At 34.8% G+C, this 20536-nt stretch overlaps 1 protein-coding gene across 1 annotated transcript in view; it reads left to right on the top strand.

The window, feature by feature from the left end:
* Rbcn-3A (rabconnectin-3 alpha) overlaps positions 1–14660 on the top strand; it is a 668488-nt gene extending 653828 nt beyond the window's left edge. The window contains exon 21 of the mRNA XM_075299033.1: positions 14383–14660. Coding sequence (XP_075155148.1) covers positions 14383–14583 — 201 coding nt within the window. The 3' untranslated portion in view covers positions 14584–14660. The remainder of the gene's footprint in view (positions 1–14382) is intronic.
* Positions 14661–20536: the final 5876 nt, after the last annotated feature.

The following is a 20536-nucleotide window of genomic DNA, read 5'->3' on the forward strand; positions in this document are numbered from 1 at the left end:
CATTTATCATTCCGCTATTTAAAAATGGAAGCAAGTCAGATATTACGAATTATAGAGGCATTGCTAAATTAAGTGCTATTCCAAAACTGTTGGAGAAAATTATTTCTGATATTTTGAATCATCAAGTCTCCTCTCTTCTATCGCCTAAACAACACGGCTTCTGTAAATCTTGTTCGACCATAACAAATATCTTGGAATTGACTACAATGGTTAATGAAGGCTTTAGAGATCGTTTACAGACTGATGTCATTTATACTGATTTTAGTAAGGCGTTTGACAAAGTAAACCATTCACTTTTACTGTACAAACTGCATCGCATGGGCTTCAGTGAATTAATGGTAACCTGGTTTGAAAGTTATCTAAAGAATCGAACACAATTTGTAGTATTTGATAACATTATTTCAAAATCAATACATGTGCCTTCTGGTGTTCCACAAGGCAGTCATCTTGGCCCTCTATTGTTATGCTTATTTATAAATGACCTTCCATCAGCCATTAAATATGGTTACACTCTCATGTATGCTGACGATGTTAAAATTATAAAGGTTATTCGGAATAGTGATGACCAATCCTTACTCCAATCTGATCTGAATAGCATGTACAGATGGTGCTCATCAAATATGATGGAACTGAACATAAGGAAATGCAAGCATATCTCTTTTTTTATAGATTACATTATATCGACACGAATTATAACTTGAATGGCACAACGCTTGAAACTGTTGAATCCCTTAAAGATCTTGGAATACTTTTGGATCGTAGGCTAAATTTTAGATCTCGCATTTCTATGACTGTAAATAAGGCCTATGGATCATTTGGATTTGTCAAGCGCTGGAGTAAGGAATTTTCTGACCCATTTGTTACAAGAAACTTATATACTTCACTTGTGCATCCTATCCTGGAATATGGATCTGTAATTTGGGACCCACAGTACCAAATTCATTGCAATCGTATTGAATCTGTTCAGAAACAATTTTTACTGTTTTGTTTACGTCGGAATAACTGGACACCTCAAACCTTGCCGTCATACAAAGAAAGACTATCGCTCATCAAATTACCTACACTGAAAAGTAGACGTACCATGCTGAATATCTGTTTTATGGTTGATTTAATTAACGGAAGATTTAAATCTGACTTCTTTATTAACAGAATATCATTCAATATACCCTTTAGACCTACCCGCAACTTTGAACTGCTCCACATTGAATACTTTCGAACGAACTTTGAAAACAACGATCCACTTCGCCGTCTTTGTAAAGAATTCAATAAATTTTATTATTATCTTGATTTGTCAGAAGAGAAATACAATGTAAAGAAAAAGATAACATTATTATTAAATACGTGATATATTAACAAACGATATGTATATAATGTAATATATTACTGTTAGTCTGTAAGGGTTTAATCCATAGATGAAAATAATAAAAAAAAAAAAATAAGGTGTATAAAAACGATCAGCTAAAGGATTCAGAAATGGACAAGCCTCTGTCTGAATCAGATGTAAGCGGATCCTCTTGCGAAGTCGAGGGAGATACCAAAGTTGAAGACATGAATAGATACCGTATGCGTGAGGAGGTTTCTACTGCCTCAGAACTCACCAAAGTTGAACCTATGGTTATTGCGAGAGTCACCGAGATCTCTGAAGAGGACAATCTTGATGACTCGATTGAAGCGGATGATGTGACTGTTATCGAAAATATCGATGGTCCTACGGATCCTCCATATAAATCTTCATCATTGTAAGGCTGCATGTGCTGCCTTAAAAGTTCTCCTGATGAAAGGGGACATAGACATAGTTCTTATTCAAGAACCATATGTTTATAGAAACAAAATATGTGAATTAAGTACGCCGGGGTTCAAACGATTGCAGTATACTGGTAATGATGTAAATCGAGCCTGTATAATTGATAAAAACGAGCTTAACTTGTTTCTGCTTCCTTCAATGTGTAATGCAGACACTGTCGTTGCCAATTTAGAAATATCCAAATGCAAATATTGGGTATCTTCGGTGTACATGGGACATGAAAGGGAGATGCCTCCATGTGCCGTTAAGACCTTAGTTGAGGAGTCACTGAAAACAAAGACGAAACTCATTATGGGATGCGATGCGCATCATAGTATATGGGGAAGTAGTGATACTAATGCAAGGGGAGAGTCGCTAATAGAGTTTATTTTGCGTACTAATCTGGTAGTTTGCAACAAGGGAGATGCCCCAAACTTTGTCACTAAAAACAGGCAAGAGGTTTTGGACATCACCTTGTCCTCGCAAGAACTGAATGAAATGATATCTGAGTGGCAGGTTTTAAGTGAACACAGCTTCTCAGATCATCGCTACGTCAGTTTCAAATTTGATGTTCATACCACCAAGACCATATTTCCGTCAAATGTTAGGAAAGCTGACTGGAATAGGTATAGGGAATCGTTCAATATGATGATATCGGAAATAACAGAGACAAATATGAGAAATGTGCAAGATATCGAACACGCAGTGGAGCGGATTACTAAGGCCTTCAACATCTCACTGAAAGCTGCATGCCCTAGAGGGAAGCCAAGGGGGAAAAATCGACCACCATGGTGGTCTACGGAATTAAGTAATATGAGGAAATCCTGCAGGAAGCTCTTTAACAAGGCAAAGTTCACTAGAGCCCCTGAGGATTGGGACGCTTAAAAGAAGAATCTGAGAGGATACAAGCGAGAAATGAGAAATGCTCAGCATAACTCTTGGAATGATTACTGCAGCAGTATTGAGAATACGTCCGAGGCTTCCAGACTACGGAAGGTTCTAGCATCCACCAACTTCGCTCCAGGTTAAAACATCGGAGGGCAATTTGACGACGTCCAGTGAGGAGACGCTGGAGGTACTATTGGACACACATTTTCCTGGAAATCAGACGGTTGAACCAGGTTCTGGCGGTGCCACAGTGGCTCAGCGGTCGTTTCCTATCGAAGAAATTGTATCGGAATCTAGAACAAGATGGGCGTTTAATAGCTTTGGACCATTCAAATCCCCCGGACCTGATGGAATTACTCCGGCGGAGTTACAGGCAGTGACTGACAAAATTATCCCCTGGTTGTCGGCGATATATAAAAGATGTATCAACTTATCATATATCCCAGGAATGAAGAGACGTATTTCAGCCACACTAGGACAAGTAAACATACAAAGGTATGTGAACAGAGGCACTTCCCAAGGAGGAGTTCTATCACCTCTTCTTTGGAATGTTGCTATAAATAACCTTCTGGTTACCATAGAAAAAGAAAGGATAAAAGTGGTGGCATACGCAGATGATGTAGCTCTAGCACTCAGGGGAAAATTCCCATCCACAATCATAGATATTATTCAGAGGGCCCTCCGGATGACTGAGAAATGGGCGAAAGACAATGGTCATGGGGTAAATCCTACAATGACAGAACTAATCATGTACTGCAAAGATCGCAAAACTCCCACGGTTAGGCCCATTTCCTTAGGGGGTATTGAAATTCCCTTTGGTGAGTGTGCAAAATACCTTGGCGTTATTTTGGACAGGAAGCTGAACTTTAAGCTTAATATTGAAGAAAGGGCGAGAAAAGCAACGGTAGCTTTGTACTCATGCAAAAAGGTAATACGAAAAAAGTGGGGACTAAAACCAAAAATTGTGCATTGGCTATACACGGCAGTGGTTAGACCTATAATGCTATATGGTGTTGTAGTCTGGTGGCCGGCACTTCACCTGCCAGCAAGTTTAGACACAGTTTAGCGTATGGCGTGTTTGTGTATCTGAGGCGCATTTAGCAAGACAGGAACAAATTCCCTTAATGTCATGCTGCATCTATTGCCTTTAGACATTTTGGCCAAACAATCAGCTGCAACAACGGCTGTGCGGTTGCGCGAGCTATCGCTGTGGTCGGAAAAAAGTTACGGTCGCAGTTCGGTCCTCAAAATAATGCCAGATGTGCCTAACGTAGTGGATTACACTTTGGCGAGTCCACTTTTCGACAAAAAAATTTGAGACTCTAATCCCCAACAGTAAGGCGTGGTGCACACAGACCCCGCGGAATAAAGAACATATAGATTTCTACACTGATGGCTCCAAATTGGATGGACAATTGGGTTTCGGAGTATATTCTAATGATCTGGAACTTCGAATAGTGAAAAGATTACCTAATCACTGTAGTGTTTTTCAGGCTGAAATATTAGCAATAAGAGAGGTGGCGAATTGGCTGAGAAGTAATGTTCCAAAAAATGTGGGCATTAATATATACTCAGACAGTCAACCTGCAATAAAATCCTTGGACTCTGTGTTCCTTAACTCGAAAACGGCCATCGACTGCCGCAAATCTCTCAATGAGATGGCTGAGCAGGACAATATTCACCTAATATTGGTGCCTGGCCATAGGAACATACCGAACATACATATTCCAGGGGAACTAGATGGGAGAATTGCAAGGGCTGTAACGACATCAAGCAAATATGGCCCCATTTAAACTTAAACCGCACGCTAGATATGCTAGTGTTCTCGAGACGTCAGATATCACTCCTGATATCTGCTCTGGGTCGCTGCCTGATAGGCGATTTTGCAAAAACTATAGGCGCGAAGTATAATGACTATTGTATGAGCTGTCACGATGCGGAGGAAAAGTAGTCAATTAGACACCTCTTGTGTGAGTGTCCTGCATTTTGTGTAAAGCGCAAGCAACTTTTAGGAGCATATAGCTTCAGATTACTGGCGGATCTGGAAAACGTTAACTTAAGCAGTCTGCTAATGTTTTTGGAACAATCTGGTTGGTTCAACAAAGAAAAATAATCAAGAAGCGGTTAAAACTAGAAGTGCCCATATGTAATAGGTACTTTTAGTTAATGTGGTATCACAATGGACTGAATAGTCTAAGTGAGCCTGAATCTTAATCGGGCTGCCACTTTAACCTAACCTTAACCTAACCATTATTTTGAGAAATAATAACTCTTTCGTTATTGGTTTAAGTTTATTATTAATTTTCTAACGCGTATTTTTATTTGTAAACAATAGGATTGATTTTGACAGCTGGGGGCCAAGTGTTGCCAATCAAAATCGAAATTTGAACTGATAACTTTTTGCGTTTTCTTTTAGCACTGGTTATCAGTGCAAAAAGAAAACAGCCCTTTTGTTGATTCAGCCTCGAATATTTTAAAAAGCAACCCATCTTCCTTGGGTTTCCATTGAAGTCCCAAGGTTTTTGCATTTGATTTCTCTTTCAGGTCTATTGTTTCATTTTCTTTTTCTGCGTCCGTCATCGGCACAATCTCCTCGCTGTTGGAACACCACTTCCTTCACACAAAAAATTTTTTCTGATTCAATCACGAAATTAATTGATCCAATTAATTTTTTAATTGAAAGGTCTTCAATCACAGAAATGATAGTATCAATTAAAAAATTAATTGAAGGTAAATTAAAAAATTAATTGATCCAATTAAAAAATTAATTGATAATATTAATTTTTGTGATTGATTTTTGTTTCAATTTGTTGAATCAATTAAATTTTTAATTGAATATTTTTTAAAACTCAACTAAAATTTTAGTTGGAAAAATTTTCGTGAAATTTTTGTATAGAATCGGACCCTGCCAATAAATCATCCATATAAAAGTCGTCTCTTATTACTCTGCCTATCGATTCGTTTTCGCACTCCTTGGCAATATCCATTAATGTTCTAACCAGGGATCCGGAGCGGTCCATTTTTTTCGCTCCGCTCCCGCTCCGGAGAAAAAAAAAACCGCTCCGCTCCGAGAAAAAAAATCGCTCCGCTCCTCTTCGAGAAAATTATAGTACAAACATTGTATCATTTGTTCAATTGAGATTTATTATACCCTGCTCCACACTGTGGAACAGGGTATTATAAGTTAGTGCATATGTTTGCAACACCCAGAAGGAGACGAGATAGACACATGGTGTCTTTGGCAAAAATGCTCAGGGTGGGCTCTTGAGTCGATATAGCGATGTCCGTCTGTCCGCCTGTCCGTGAACACATTTTTGTAATCAAAGTCTAGGTCGTAGTTTTAGTCCAATCGACTTCAAATTTGGCACAAGTATGTGCTTTGGCTCAAAATAGAACCCTATTGAATCGGTTCAGATTTAGATATAGCTTCCATATATATATTTCGCCCGATATGGACTTATATGGCCCCAGAAGTCAGAGTTTTACCCAAATTTGCTTAAAATTTTGCAGAAGAAGAACAATTAGTACTAGAGTCAAGTGTGCCAAATTTTATTGAAATCGGTTCAGATTTAGATATAGCTCCCATATATATCTTTAGCCCGATATGGACTAATACGGTCCCAGAAGCTAGAGTTTTATCCCAATTAGGTTGAAATTAGGGGTACAATTAGTAGTGTAGTCAAGTATGCCGAATTTTATTGAAATCGGTTCAGATTTAGATATAGCTCCCATATATAGCTATCGGCCGATTAACACTCATATGACCACAGAGGCCAATTTTTAACTCCGATTTAGTTGAAATTTTCCACAGGGAGTAGAATTAGCATTGTTGCTATGCGTGCCAAATTTGGTTGAAATCGGTTCAGATCTAGATATAGCTCCCATATATAGCTTTCGCCCGATTTACACTCATACGACCACAGAGGCAAATTTTTTGCTCCGATTTAGTTGAAATTTTGCATAGGGAGTAGAATTAGCATTGTAATAATGCGTGCCAAATTTGGTTGAGATCGGTTGAGATTTAGATATATCTCCCATATATATGTTTTTCTGATTTCGACAAAAATGGTCAAAATACCAACATTTTCCTTGTACAATCGCCACTGCTTAGTTGAAAAGTTGTAAAAATGACTCTAATTTTCCCAAACTTCTAATACATATATATCGACAATAAATCATAAATAAACTTTTTCGAAGTTTCCTTAAAATTGCTTCAGAGTTAAATGTTTCCCATATTTTTTTACTAACATTGTGTTCCACCCTAGTGCATTAGCCGACTTAAATTTTGAGTCTATAGATTTTGTAGAAGTCTATCAAATTCTGTCCAGATCGAGTGATATTTAAATGTATATATTTTGGACAAACCTTTATACATAGCCCCCAACACATTTGACAGATGTGATATGGTATCGAAAATTTAGATCTACAAAGTGATGCAGGGTATAATATAGTCGGCCCCGCCCGACTTTAGACTTTCCTTACTTTTTTTATTTAGAAAAATCGGGCGATACATATATATGGGACCTATATCTAAATCTGAACCGATTTCGATGAAATTTTCAGACTTAAAGGGTGATACAGAAGATTATTTTGTGCTAAATTTGACGACGATCGGTTAGTAAAAAAGTGCAACGTGACCCCATTTGTCGAAATCGAGCAATACATATATATGGGAGCTATATCTAAATTTGATCCGATTTCTTCCAAATTCAATAGCGTTCGTCCTTGTGCCCAAAAAAAACTCCCTGTACCAAACTTCATCAAAATCGGTTAATAATTGCGACCGGAATCCTGTGAACAACAAATACATGGACAGACGGACGGACGGACACCAAGCGCTAGATCGACTCAGGAGGTGATTCTGAGTCGATCGGTATATATTTTATTGGGTCTAAAATCAATATTTCTGGTAGGCACATTTTTTGGCAGATCAAACTTATTATACCCTAACCACTATGTGGTTTAGGGTATAATGACTTTAAAACAATGTGTTGAAACATTTTATTAATTTTGAAGATTTTTTCAGAAATATTAAATCCATTTTGACTTCATTAAAACGATATATTCATTCATGTTAGGATACACATTTTTATGTCGAATCACTTAGCTATAAGGACAAACAGACTTCATTGAAAAGTTTAGAGACTTTTAGACAAGGAAACAACTTTATTTCAGAGAAATACGTCTTCTATTCTAAGCAAAATTCGTATTCGTATTTTAAGCATGTGAAATATTTGGCCTCCCGACAATATTCTTTGCGGTGCACCATCTACTATTTAATATGTGATAGAAACCAAATTTATGAAAATGGACCAAATTCTGTTTGGTCCGACCATCGGACCAAATTTAAAAATTAGAAATCTTTTGGACCAATTTTGGTCCGATCGGACCAAAACGGCAACGCTGATTGGAATTGAAAGTCTATACATAGAGTAGAAGTAACTACTCTCCGAAGTTTTTTTGTTTTGCAACAGAGTAAGAGAAGAGGTTTTGTTATATTTGTAATGTGTGTGTGTATGTTTATGTTTGCAACAACCTCCATCGAAATCAGTCCGTGGTATACCTACGAATATTCTTACTCAGATCTAGTGTTACCTAGTTTCGCTTTTTTCCCCTTTATTGTAAAAATACATTTTCGAACAGCGTTTTTAAGAAATGTTCGTTCTCAAAAAAGTAGATAACATGCAATAATACAAATCAAGTCATTAGTTTTCAATGTGAGAAAAAATTAAAATAAATGTATATGCGCACATTTTTCAACCAAAATTAAAACTATCCATAATTTTAATTAAATTTTCGAGAACTAATATCAGAAATAAGATAATGCTAGGATATAGTACAATAGTAAAGCAAATATGAATGTCCTTACACTGAAAAAAAAAGAATTTTTCTTAATTATTAAAGTCACGTTGACCTTACCTCAAAAATTTTATCTTTCATGTTATGATACACATTTTTAAGTAAAATCACTTAATTATAAGGACATTACAACTTCATTCAAAAGTTTATTGACTTTTGGACAAGGAAAAAAACTTTATTTTAGAGAAATGCGTCTTCCATGTTAAGCAAAATTTGCATTCTTATTCTAAGGACATGAAATCTTTGACTTCACGACAATATTTTTTTCAGTGTAGAAAACTAAAAAATTAAATATAAATAAGATCGTTTAATTGCATTTATTTGACGTTCATTACGAACGTCTTTGTAGTAATACGGGATGAAATTGATCGAAAGTACTGTTGTTACTTTTACAACACATACTAGAGATATATTTTGACATTTGCCGTTTTTGAAAACAATTACTAAAAAACACGTTGTGTTTTCCCCAATGTACGTACGTACAAAAATACATATCGTACATTTTAAACGTTTACTCACACTACGCTAAGTACTAGCTAAATTTGAAATTACCTACACAGTGTAATTTCAAAGTTACACATTTCATTCAAGTAATATTTTATTCGGAGCGGAGAGGTTTTTCATTTGGAAACCGCTCCGCTCCCGCTCCGCTCCGGATTTTAGAAATGCCGCTCCCGCTCCGGCAAAAAAAGGGCTTGCTCCGCTCCGCTCCACACTCCGCTCCACGCTCCGCTCCGGATCCCTGGTTCTAACTGCTAAAAATGGAGCGCTGGCCGTTCCAATCGTAACAGCTGTAGGCTCATATTCCTTGATGGGTTCATTCTTCTCTTTCCTCCATGGTAAATGCTGATAGCTCTGACATTCCTTTTTGCTCGAAAGTTTACCAAAATGTCAAAAATATCTTTCTGTAATCGTGGCCCACATACATTTTATCTTTACTGTTTCATACACTTTCTGCTGCGTTTGGTACTTCTTTGGTGTCCAGACAGAATCAGAACTTGTTGTGGCAGCCTGTAAATTCTGATACCTTTCTTTAAAAAGCTCCAGAAAGTCCTCAAGTTTTTGGATTTCCTTAGACTTCCGTGTATATTGTTCATATAACAGGAGTCCTTCCTTATCTAATTTTCGAATTATTATTCGTGTGATTATGGGGTCTGTGTTCTCAATTTCGCAATCCATATTTTTAAGTGCCTGCACACACTCAATTGTTGTGCTTATTTGACGTGAAGAGTGCTTGCTTACATTTGGTTCATCTAGCAACCTATCTATTGTTGACTGGAACAATACTCTTTTGTTTCCATATCGCTGCTTCAATATGTCCCACGCTGCGTCATAATTGTTTACCTCTACGGACAAGTGCTTTATAATTTTAAATGCCTCTCCTTTAATGTGGGCCTTCAAATGGAACATTTTTTCCACTGCCGACAACCTTATATCCTCATGTATCAGCTTCGTATATATATATGCTGGAATGTAGTCCACTCTTCCGCATGTGCACAAAAATCAGGAATATTCACCTCAGGAACTTTTATACGAACTTTTATTGGCCGATGGGGTTCCAAAGATTATCCGCATCTATTGCTCCAGCTTCCTCTAAAACCGATTTGTCATCTTTAGCTAGATTCTCCATTATTATCGTTGTAACATCTTCCATTTGCTGATAATACTTCTCTTGCACATCGTCCCAGAGCTCATTAAGCTTATTTTTAATTAACTCCTTTTGGCTACTTCTTATTATTTCTTTTTTGCTGCTACTGCATAGCTCGACAATTTGAATTCCCATATCTTTTTGACGTGTCAATAGTTTCACCAACATGTTTATTATTTGAAATCTTATGACCACTTTATGTTTAATTTTTGCACTATGTCGTTGTTTAAGCCACGGCAAACGCGTTGCTGAATCTATTGAATTTTCTTTTCACAAATAGAAAACTCAGTTTTTCGAAAGACCAAAATGATTAAGTTGCCACGGAGTTTCTTTCATGAATGTTCGAACAACACTCATTTATTTATTTCATTGAATATCTTACATTCTATGTTCCCAAATCGAGCTAGACTACTTAACATTACTTATTGCAACATGTTATCTATTCTTATATTAACAAAAGGTTAAATATATACAAATATAACAAGAATGCATACCAATATTTATACCTAGGATTCTACTGGGACAGTAAAATTAAAGGAAAATGCTTCTAACTACACACAAAAAAAAATTTTGATTTCAATCACCAAAATCGCGGATTCAATCATTTTTTTGATTGAAATGTCTTCAATCACGAAAATGATACTATCAATCACCCATTTTGATAAAAACCAACACGATTTTCAATTAAAAATTTAATTGACTTTTGTCACGGAATCAATTAATTATGTGATTGAATCAATTAAAAACGTCATTGATTTTTAACATAAAATTCAATCACAGTTCTAATTGAATCAATTAAAATTTTAATTAATTTCGCGACAAAAATTAATCAACTATTTGATTCATTCAATTAAATAATTAATTGAAATTGGCTATAAATTTCGTTCAAAAAAATTATATATTGCGCCCCCAAAATCGTATTTAGTTTTATTTGAAATAAAAGAAAATATGTGTTTCTTATAAAACATATTCAATATTTTATTATTTTTTGAATTATGCAATAGACAAATACATTTGGTTCTTCTCATTTGTGTGTTTTGTTCTAACATAACTTACACATACAATTACTATCAATAAGAACTATAGTTAAACAAACTATATAAATCATTATCTTCCATATCATAATAACCATGTCAGCATGTTCCTTCTAATATATAGATGCGCCTAGATTTCCAATAAATCAGCAGCCTGTACGCTAAATTAGTCTTTCTGAAAGTAAACAGAATAATTCAAATTTTGATTTTGTTAAACATTACCTGCATAGAATATCAAGTTCAATTCTTAGTTCCAGATTGCAGATTTATAATCTTCTTTTGCAGTTGTAGTCTTTTGGCATTAAAAAGTGTATTAAGGAGCTCGGTAATTTAATTCCTTTCCAAAATTTCCACACATTGAAATCGCCTATTAAAATTTGAACCAATCAAAGACAAAAAATAATGGGAAAGCAATGTAATATTTTGTATTATATTGATGATACTTTGCAAATTCTGGAAATAGAAAAAAATATAAATGGGAAATACATATTTTTAAATCCAAAATTGGTCACTAAAGAAATGAATTAAAAATATATTATTTTAGTCCATTTTACAATTTCTTACCTTCAATAAACGCAGATTGTTTTCCATTTTTACATTACCACAAAACACCAACACAGGTAATTTCAAATGCGTTCTGTCATACATTTTTTCAAACCTTTACCACGTGGCCATTTGTTGTTGCACACTTTATTTATTTCAACCCTTTGCTATGATTTGTTGTTGAGTTCAAAATATGTATGCACACATTTTGAATGCAGCAGACAGAATGTCGCCATCATGTTTTTATGCGAAAAACAAAAACCCAACCGTTCGTTACGAGTTACTTCCACAGACTGATCTCTCCTATTGTTGAAAAAATACCCATTCTTATACCCATACATTGTTGAATAAATACCCATTCTCTTCTTCTCTTTTCGCTCTTTCCATTGCTCAAAATTATTCAATTTCAATCACAAAGGTGATTGGATCAATTACATGTGTAATTGGAAACGGAAAATTTGTCAATCACGATTGTAATTGAAAATTATTTCCTAATTGATTAAAAAATTGATTGAATCAATTAATATTTTAATTGGAAACGTAACAAATATCAATCATTTTTTTAATTGGTTTATATTCGGATTTGATTAAATATTTTATTGAATCAATTAACATATTTGTGTTTAATTGAAAAAATGTTGGTGATAATTTTTTGTGTGTAGACACACACGTGAGAAAGCAGATAAATTATAATTCTGTTCGAATGGTATTTCGAACACCAATAAAAGTTAAACAAAAATTGGTCAAAGTCGGGTTCGGGAGCAAGCATCGGGAGCAAGCAAAGACCCATACAAAAAGTGCACAGGCAAGAGCGATATCCAAGAGATTGAGATCATCCATGGCAACATAACGCGTCTGGAACATCCTTGTAAGAATAGTGACTGATGAAAGCTTCCACTGACCAAACATTTTAAGACAGACATTGTTATATCGATAGAATTGATGTTGACATGTCACCAAAATTATATTCCATTTGAACGCCTCCTTCGTCAGCCGAAAACGTCCATTGAGCCTGTAAAAAGGAGACTTTCTAACAGTGCACACCATTTCAAACCCATTTACCTACACCAAGAACAAGGTGCACTGTTATTCTTTAATTGTCGCCGAATAATTCATCTCATCCTCCAATTGGGAAGGAATTCGGAGGAATGTAAGATATAATGCAATACAATTTACTTTTTATTTATAAATTTTCAAAGCCAAATATATTTTTCTACATTCTATTTGTTGCCGCTAACTTAATTTTGTCACTGCATTTTGTTCTTCTTCGTTTTTTGCTGTTGACACCGCTAGAGAAATTGCATCAAATTTAAACATAATTTTAATTGTATTGACAATAAAATTAATTGATATTTTTTTGTATGCACGGTTGCTCTCTGTTGTAGTATTGAGGCAGTCCTCTGAATCCGGTACATAATCCGTCGGCTTCATTGTCCAAATCGCTTTTATTTTTGTCAATCGAGTCTGCGTCAAACATGTCTTTAGACATACTGTCATCTACGTCCACGTCTTTGTTTCCTCATACAAACTCATTTTAGTTTCCCTTTCGATTGATTTATTTTGATTTTGTGCTAAAGCAGCAAGTATTCTTCCTCTATTCATATTTCTCATTCAAAAACAACATATCTTTTACAAGAGTGTCTATATTCACAGATAAAAATATCACCAAAATATTTCCAATTAAAAAGTTAATTGAAGTTGAAAATTTTTTCACTTAATAAATTAATTGATACAATTAACTTTTTAATCATGATAGAAAATTAAGTTAATTAAGTCAATGATTGAACATTTTAAAATTTTTAATTAAAAAATTAATTGATACAATTAACTTTTTAATCAAATTCGGAAGACTAATTCAGTTAAAAAAAGTGCTGATTTATTTTTTTTTTTAATTTTTAATGAAAAATGTATTTCAACCAATCATTTGTTAATCCAAATAAAAACTTTAAGCCAATTCAGAAAGTAATTAAAAATAGTTACCTTTTTTAATTAATAAATTATTTGAGTTTTGCAATCAACATCAATTAAATTTTTAATTGAATCAATTAATTGAAATTTGCTGAAAAAAATCAATTAATTTTTTAATCAAGAATTTTTTCTATGCCCAATTAAAACTGTGATTGATACTATCATTTTTGTGATTGAAGACATTTCAATTAAAAAATTAATTGGATCAATTAATTTGGTGATTGAATCAGAAAACTTTTTTTGTGTGTACTAAAAAAGCTTAACAACTCTTATTTAAGCGGCGTTGTTATCCCTTCATAACGTTGTGATTCATTGTTAAAATTGAATATGTACAGTATTCCACTACTGGTCCCATACCGAAATATCGGTTAATGTTTGCTACGTCACACAGACGTATATATGACAGTTGACTAAGTGCAAGACAGGGTTACTACCACCGCATGCACAAACAATAATATGGATATTATTATAATTTCTTTTTATTATATGTTAGTAAAATTGTATGGTTCAATTAGGTATGAAACAAAACATCGGTCAAAGGGCGGACTTCTGAAATTGAGAATGAAATTCATATATACTGCTCACTATTTGATAAATCATTACATTTTATATATGTTTAGACAAAACTTAACTCTCTTATATATATGTTTTTTTTTCAGATTTGGAGTCTTAATCAATTCTCGCTGATAAAGACATTTACGGGAGAACACGCTAAAAATAGCTTCTTTAAGCATACTGGCCAAGGTGTTAGCCAAATACATATTGATGCATATGGAAGATTATTTTCATGCGGTTCCGATGGATGTATGAAGATCCGACAACTATTTGAAAAGGACACGATTGTTCAAACTATGTATTAACCATTTGACGTATATTGTATTTTATTCCTATTTGTTGAAATGTTAAAATAAACTAATAATATTCTATATTGAGTAAACGACAATGAATATTATACTTAAGAAAATTGTTGTTAATGATGTGTCATGGAGGATAATGGATACCAAGCAAAGTTTTTAGTCAGATTTGATTCAGCGAACCAGGCACATATACATTTTTTGATTTGAAATCAACACAGAATTCATTCATATTGGATATATAACACCATGATAGCAGTGATTTACAAACACAGTATACAGATATGTCGAAAATGCTCCTGCATAAAAAGTTTGACACTCATTTTGGTCAAATATTTGCCTAGTATGACCATATTCTTACTAATTTCGTTACCTCAAAAGTAACATTGGTAAGATTATATACTTTTATATAATATTGTAGTATGTCATTTCAGTTATCAACAACTGGGACTCAGTCATGCATTAGATTCTTTGCAGTTACGGACATAGCAAAACATTACAATGAACTTATAAGCTAAGTACCACAACTGGGATTCCCTTTGAAAAGGTTCTGTACACTCAAAAAAAAAAGTGAACTCTCTATTTCACTAAAGCCAATTTAATTTTATATTAGTTCATAAATTTATTGTATTTAGGAAAAATTTCCTTTACTCTAATAATTTTTTGCGTATGTTAGTTAACTGAACTAAAAAAGCGGGGGAAAAATTGTACACAAATGAAGCATAAAGATTTACTAAATTCGTACTCTCACAAAATATTTCATAATTTCTTTAAATTTATAAATTTTACTACAAATGCGCACATGCGCACACTTCGTATGTCACTAAAGACATTCTTGCAATTATGTCTAAAAAATTTTCTTGAATTTGTCGAAAAATATTTACTTATTTTTGTGATATCGGCGTGATGCCAGCGTTTGTAATACTGTTTAATTAAAATTTTCTAAAAATGATTAAAATTTTCTAAAATTAACCAAAAGTTTTCTTCCTGAGGGGTTCACTGTTTTTCCAGTGTATTCCGGATGTAGTTGGACTCCTTTCATGGCCTAGCCAATGTATTTCCATTATATAATCGCCTTATTTACCCAAAAAAAAGTGCCTTCGAAACTAAAGGAAAAAATGTTCATCAATTTAATTTAGCCATTTTATTTCCATTAATTTAAATTTTTGTGTGAAATAATAAAATTTACTTGTTTCAGTAAAAAAAATCCTTAACTGAAAGGAATAGTTACTGAACAAGAAAATTTTATTCACTAATAACAAAGCATTCGTAAAAATAAACAAAAACCAAGTTTCCTCAAATTTAGTGAAATTTCTTATAAAACGATAATACTTTATTATAGAAAGCTTATCATGCATACGAATAACACTTGGCATAGACAAATATTTTAGTTCATTCGTACTAAGAAGTATTCAATCCTTACAAAACTTAAGGATACACACTATTTAGAATATAGGAAATTTTCCTATATTTCTTTTATCTACCTGTAATCGATACCTGTCATCGATGTTTTTTATTTATTTGTTATTTAAATTAGTGAGAAAATTTTTCGTTTTTTTTTTGAAAATTATTAAACATAAATAAAAAACCATAAGTCTATCAATGTTCATGATGGTGTATAAAGAAAGAAAACACCAACAGAATAACAACCCCTTCATTCATCAGGTAACATTCAGTGACGCTAACCTTTTGTGAAAAAATTGGTTTATGATTTTTTATATTTATAAGTATTGAAATTGTAAAAGGAGGACAAAAACTTATTAAAAGTGAAAGGTACAAGAAGAAGAAAAACATTACGTTTTACAGTTGATAACATTACATGGAAATTGGGAAAAGTGGAATAATAAGCTAATATTTCGATGCTGATGCTGATTCTTAATAAATATATTTAATATATTGTAGCATACAACGGTAAAATTTTAGAATTTGAGCGATCAACGAAAATTCATCAAGTATTTGACCAGACAGAAATGGCTATGGCACGCGTGGTACTCGGGCTTATTGATCGTCGGTGGGTATGTGTTCTTGCCATGTCTAACACTAAAATTTGCTACCATAAAACTAAAAGATATTTTTCATAAAGCGTGCAATGAAGGGATAAGGTATAGTTCATACCCGAGTCCATTTTGCCCAAACTAAGGTGTAAAGTCTTGGAACATTCGCCCCCCAATTTTAAATGAAACACTAACACGATAAACACCATACACGGAGATTTGTTTTTTTTTTTCTTTTTTTCGAATATTTGTTTCGTTTTTCTCTTCGTGTAATTTTCTTCCCCTCTAAATTCTCAAATATATTTATATGTGAGTTAATCTTCTTCAATATTACGTTGTGACAAATAAAGATGAGTAGCTTGGGATAATCACTGCTTTCTTGTTTTTTTTTTCTTTTTTTTAATTAACGGTTTACATAGCCAAATATAAATTTGTCCATGCATCCACAGCATCAATGTCCATTGTAAGTGATTGTTCCAAGCAACGTCACAACAATAACAACAATAAAGAAAATCAAATGAGCAAACTTACTTGTTATGTGGATCCCTCGATGAAAGGCCTTTCTGAAGGGGGGTAAAGTGTGTGTGGTGGGGAATGTTACACTCTTCAACACTTGTGTCACATATATGCTAGCAATGTTTGCTTTTAATTCGTTTATGTTGCTTATTTAAAATGTCTTTAATGTTTAGTTTTGATGTTCGTAATCTTTACTCTGATGATTTTCTTTATTTTTTCCGAAGCACTATAGTTTTATTCCTTTATTTACTTTATCGATGTCTAATGTAGTTATATCTTGCAAAACAAACATTGTAATTTTATCGTTCTCTTTTTCTTTCTAACGAGATTTAATGTAAAAACCAAAACCGTTTTGGGAGAAACCAAAATTAGAAAATTAGGCAATTTTCACACACATATGCGTGCGTGATATGATGATTAAATTTATAAAATGTATAGACAAACTAGAATATTTTATAAGCAATTAAGGCATATCACAATTAAAGAATGTCAGGCAGCAATGTAACCCAAGAAATTATATAGCAATCACAACTGGTAATATATATCGAGGAGGTATCTCCATACGTTACGATTGGTGAGAGTGGCGTTTTAAGCTGGTGACGACCGTCGCTAAACTGATCAAAGCACCGAAACAGAAAAGCTGTCGAGCACCCAGTCCTCGTCCAAACAAAAAGGGAAGAAACATTTGTGTCGAGAGAGGATGAAGGTAAACTCCACATTACAAAAATGTTTGGGAGACGAGAAAAAAACAGATATTCTTACCTCCGTAATGAGCCTAGGAGAATGATCCTATTGCTCTGGTTGGTAGATGAAATTATTCCCCTCCTGTAAATATTCAATGGGTCTATGCCCCGCAGTATATTCAGACACTTGGCAGTATATCGAACATGTTAAGACAAAATAACGAGAAAAATCAATGTCGGTCTCCTTAGAAGCGCAAAGAATGGAAATGCCCAAAACGCACCAGTCCCTCTGGGTAGATCAGCAAGGCAAACAAATGAAAAATAAAATCAATTCCACTTATAAACTGTCTGCCCGCGATAGAACGAACTCGGTAAAAACTTCTTGAGAAATGAAGCCATGACATCCACGCTGGCTCCCTTTTCTACATTCGCACAATTTCCAAAGCTCCCAAGGGATTTTTCCAGGTCCACCAACAAATTCAATAATCGACCCCCATCGTAAAATAAAACAACCAAAATGTCGTATACAAAACAAATGTCCAGAATCATTGGTGTAAATACAAAACATTTCCATAGACGGGCGACAGTCCCACCATAACCAATAAAAAAAAAATAGTCCAGCATACTTTTGAGGGTATATTTAAAATAGCATAACATATTTCACACAGCCACCATCTGCTTACACCATTATGAAATCAACAGAGACAACCAAGAAAAAGGAAACGGTTCCAACCAATACAGCCACAAGCGCCGCTACATTCCCCCTACCAAAATCATGTTTCGAGGTTGAGAAACCCCGAAAACTGATAACGCTTGGGGGTGATCATTGCCTAGTATCCTTCGCATGCTATCTACCAAGAGCATTTCCCTACAGGTCTTCGAGTTCGTAGTAATAGTTGCCCAATTTCTCTCGCACACGGGCCTTGATAGAAGTCGGAGCCAATTTCGCGTTGTAACCATGCTCGAAATTGCTCTGACGAAAATTCCTGAGAAAAACCTCCTGACCAACTCCATATGATACCTGTCTCGAACGTAGATTATACGCCATCTCGTTGCGTTCGAACTGCCTTCGCATTGCGTTCGAAGCCCTAGCCCGAACAACGTCAAACGTGTCGGAGCGACCAAAGTTCACTGATCTATCTTCCAGCATGCCAAGAGTACGCAATAGCCCATAGGTCGACCCATTGGTCACCATATGCTGACCAAAGGCCATAAAATAAGGTGATGTGCCCACAGATGAGTGTACGGTAGATCTGAGTGCACAAGCAATCCTACTCAAATTTTCATCCCAATCCTTTTGATCCCCGTGAATTAGGGTTTTTCCCGGGAACGGGATCTCGGGAATTCCCGGGAAATTGCTATTTTTTCGTTCCCGCTTTCCCGGGAATGAAGTGCGGGAATCCCCGGGAAATTTTCTTTACAATATTTTATGTATAATAGAGGGTTTTATATGGCAAATGACAGTTGAAATCTAGTTAAAGTGGATTGTGGAAGTGTAATGTGAATAACTATGGTAACATGTCGTAGTAGTTGCCTTGTGGAGCATACGTGGGTTCTAATCCAGAATCTAACGGGCTCCCATTGTTAAAAAGAAGTTTGCACTTCCTAATTTATGATTGTCATAAAGGGTGATTCTTTTGAGGTTAGGATTTTCATGCATTAGTATTTGACAGATCACGTGGGATTTCAGACATGGTGTCAAAGAGAAAGATGCTCAGTATGCTTTGACATTTCATCATGAATAGACTTACTAACGAGCCACAACGTCGAATTTTCAGTGAATGGGCCCTAGAAAAGTTGGCAGAAAATCCGCTTTTTTATCGACAAATTTTGTTCAGCGATGAGGCTCATTTCTGGTTGAATGGCTACGTAAATAAGCAAAATTGCCGCATTTGGAGTGAAGAGCAACCAGAAGCCGTTCAAGAACTGCCCATGCATCCCGAAAAATGCACTGTTTGGTGTGGTTTGTACGCTGGTGGAATCATTGGACCGTATTTTTTCAAAGATGCTGTTGGACGCAACGTTACGGTGAATGGCGATCGCTATCGTTCGATGCTAACAAACTTTTTGTTGCCAAAAATGGAAGAACTGAACTTGGTTGACATGTGGTTTCAACAAGATGGCGCTACATGCCACACAGCTCGCGATTCTATGGCCATTTTGAGGGAAAACTTCGGAGAACAATTCATCTCAAGAAATGGACCGGTAAGTTGGCCACCAAGATCATGCGATTTGACGCCTTTAGACTATTTTTTGTGGGGCTACGTCAATTCTAAAGTCTACAGAAATAAGCCAGCAACTATTCCAGCTTTGGAAGACAACATTTCCGAAGAAATTCGGGCTATTCCGGCCGAAATGCTCGAAAAAGTTGCCCAAAATTGGACTTTCCGAATGGACCACCTAAGACGCAGCCGCGGTCAACATTTAAATGAAATTATCTTCAAAAAGTAAATGTCATGGACCAATCTAACGTTTCAAATAAAGAACCGATGAGATTTTGCAAATTTTATGCGTTTTTTTTTTAAAAAAAGTTATCAAGCTCTTAACAAATCACCCTTTATTTCTGTAAATTCCGATAGACTGGTAGACTGAGTAAACCTTTAAAACCAACGGGACATTTTACCTTATGTAGCCCACGTTGGCAACTGCATAATTTCAAAATTTCATAATTATTGCAAGGATGTTTTTTTATGAAATAAGAAAGTTCATCCTTTTTAAGATAGTTACTTTAATTTCAAATTTATATCTTATACACATTAGGCTTGA

This window comes from Haematobia irritans, chromosome 3, assembly GCF_050003625.1.
Source record: "Haematobia irritans isolate KBUSLIRL chromosome 3, ASM5000362v1, whole genome shotgun sequence".
In the NCBI taxonomy this organism is placed as follows: domain Eukaryota; kingdom Metazoa; phylum Arthropoda; class Insecta; order Diptera; family Muscidae; genus Haematobia; species Haematobia irritans.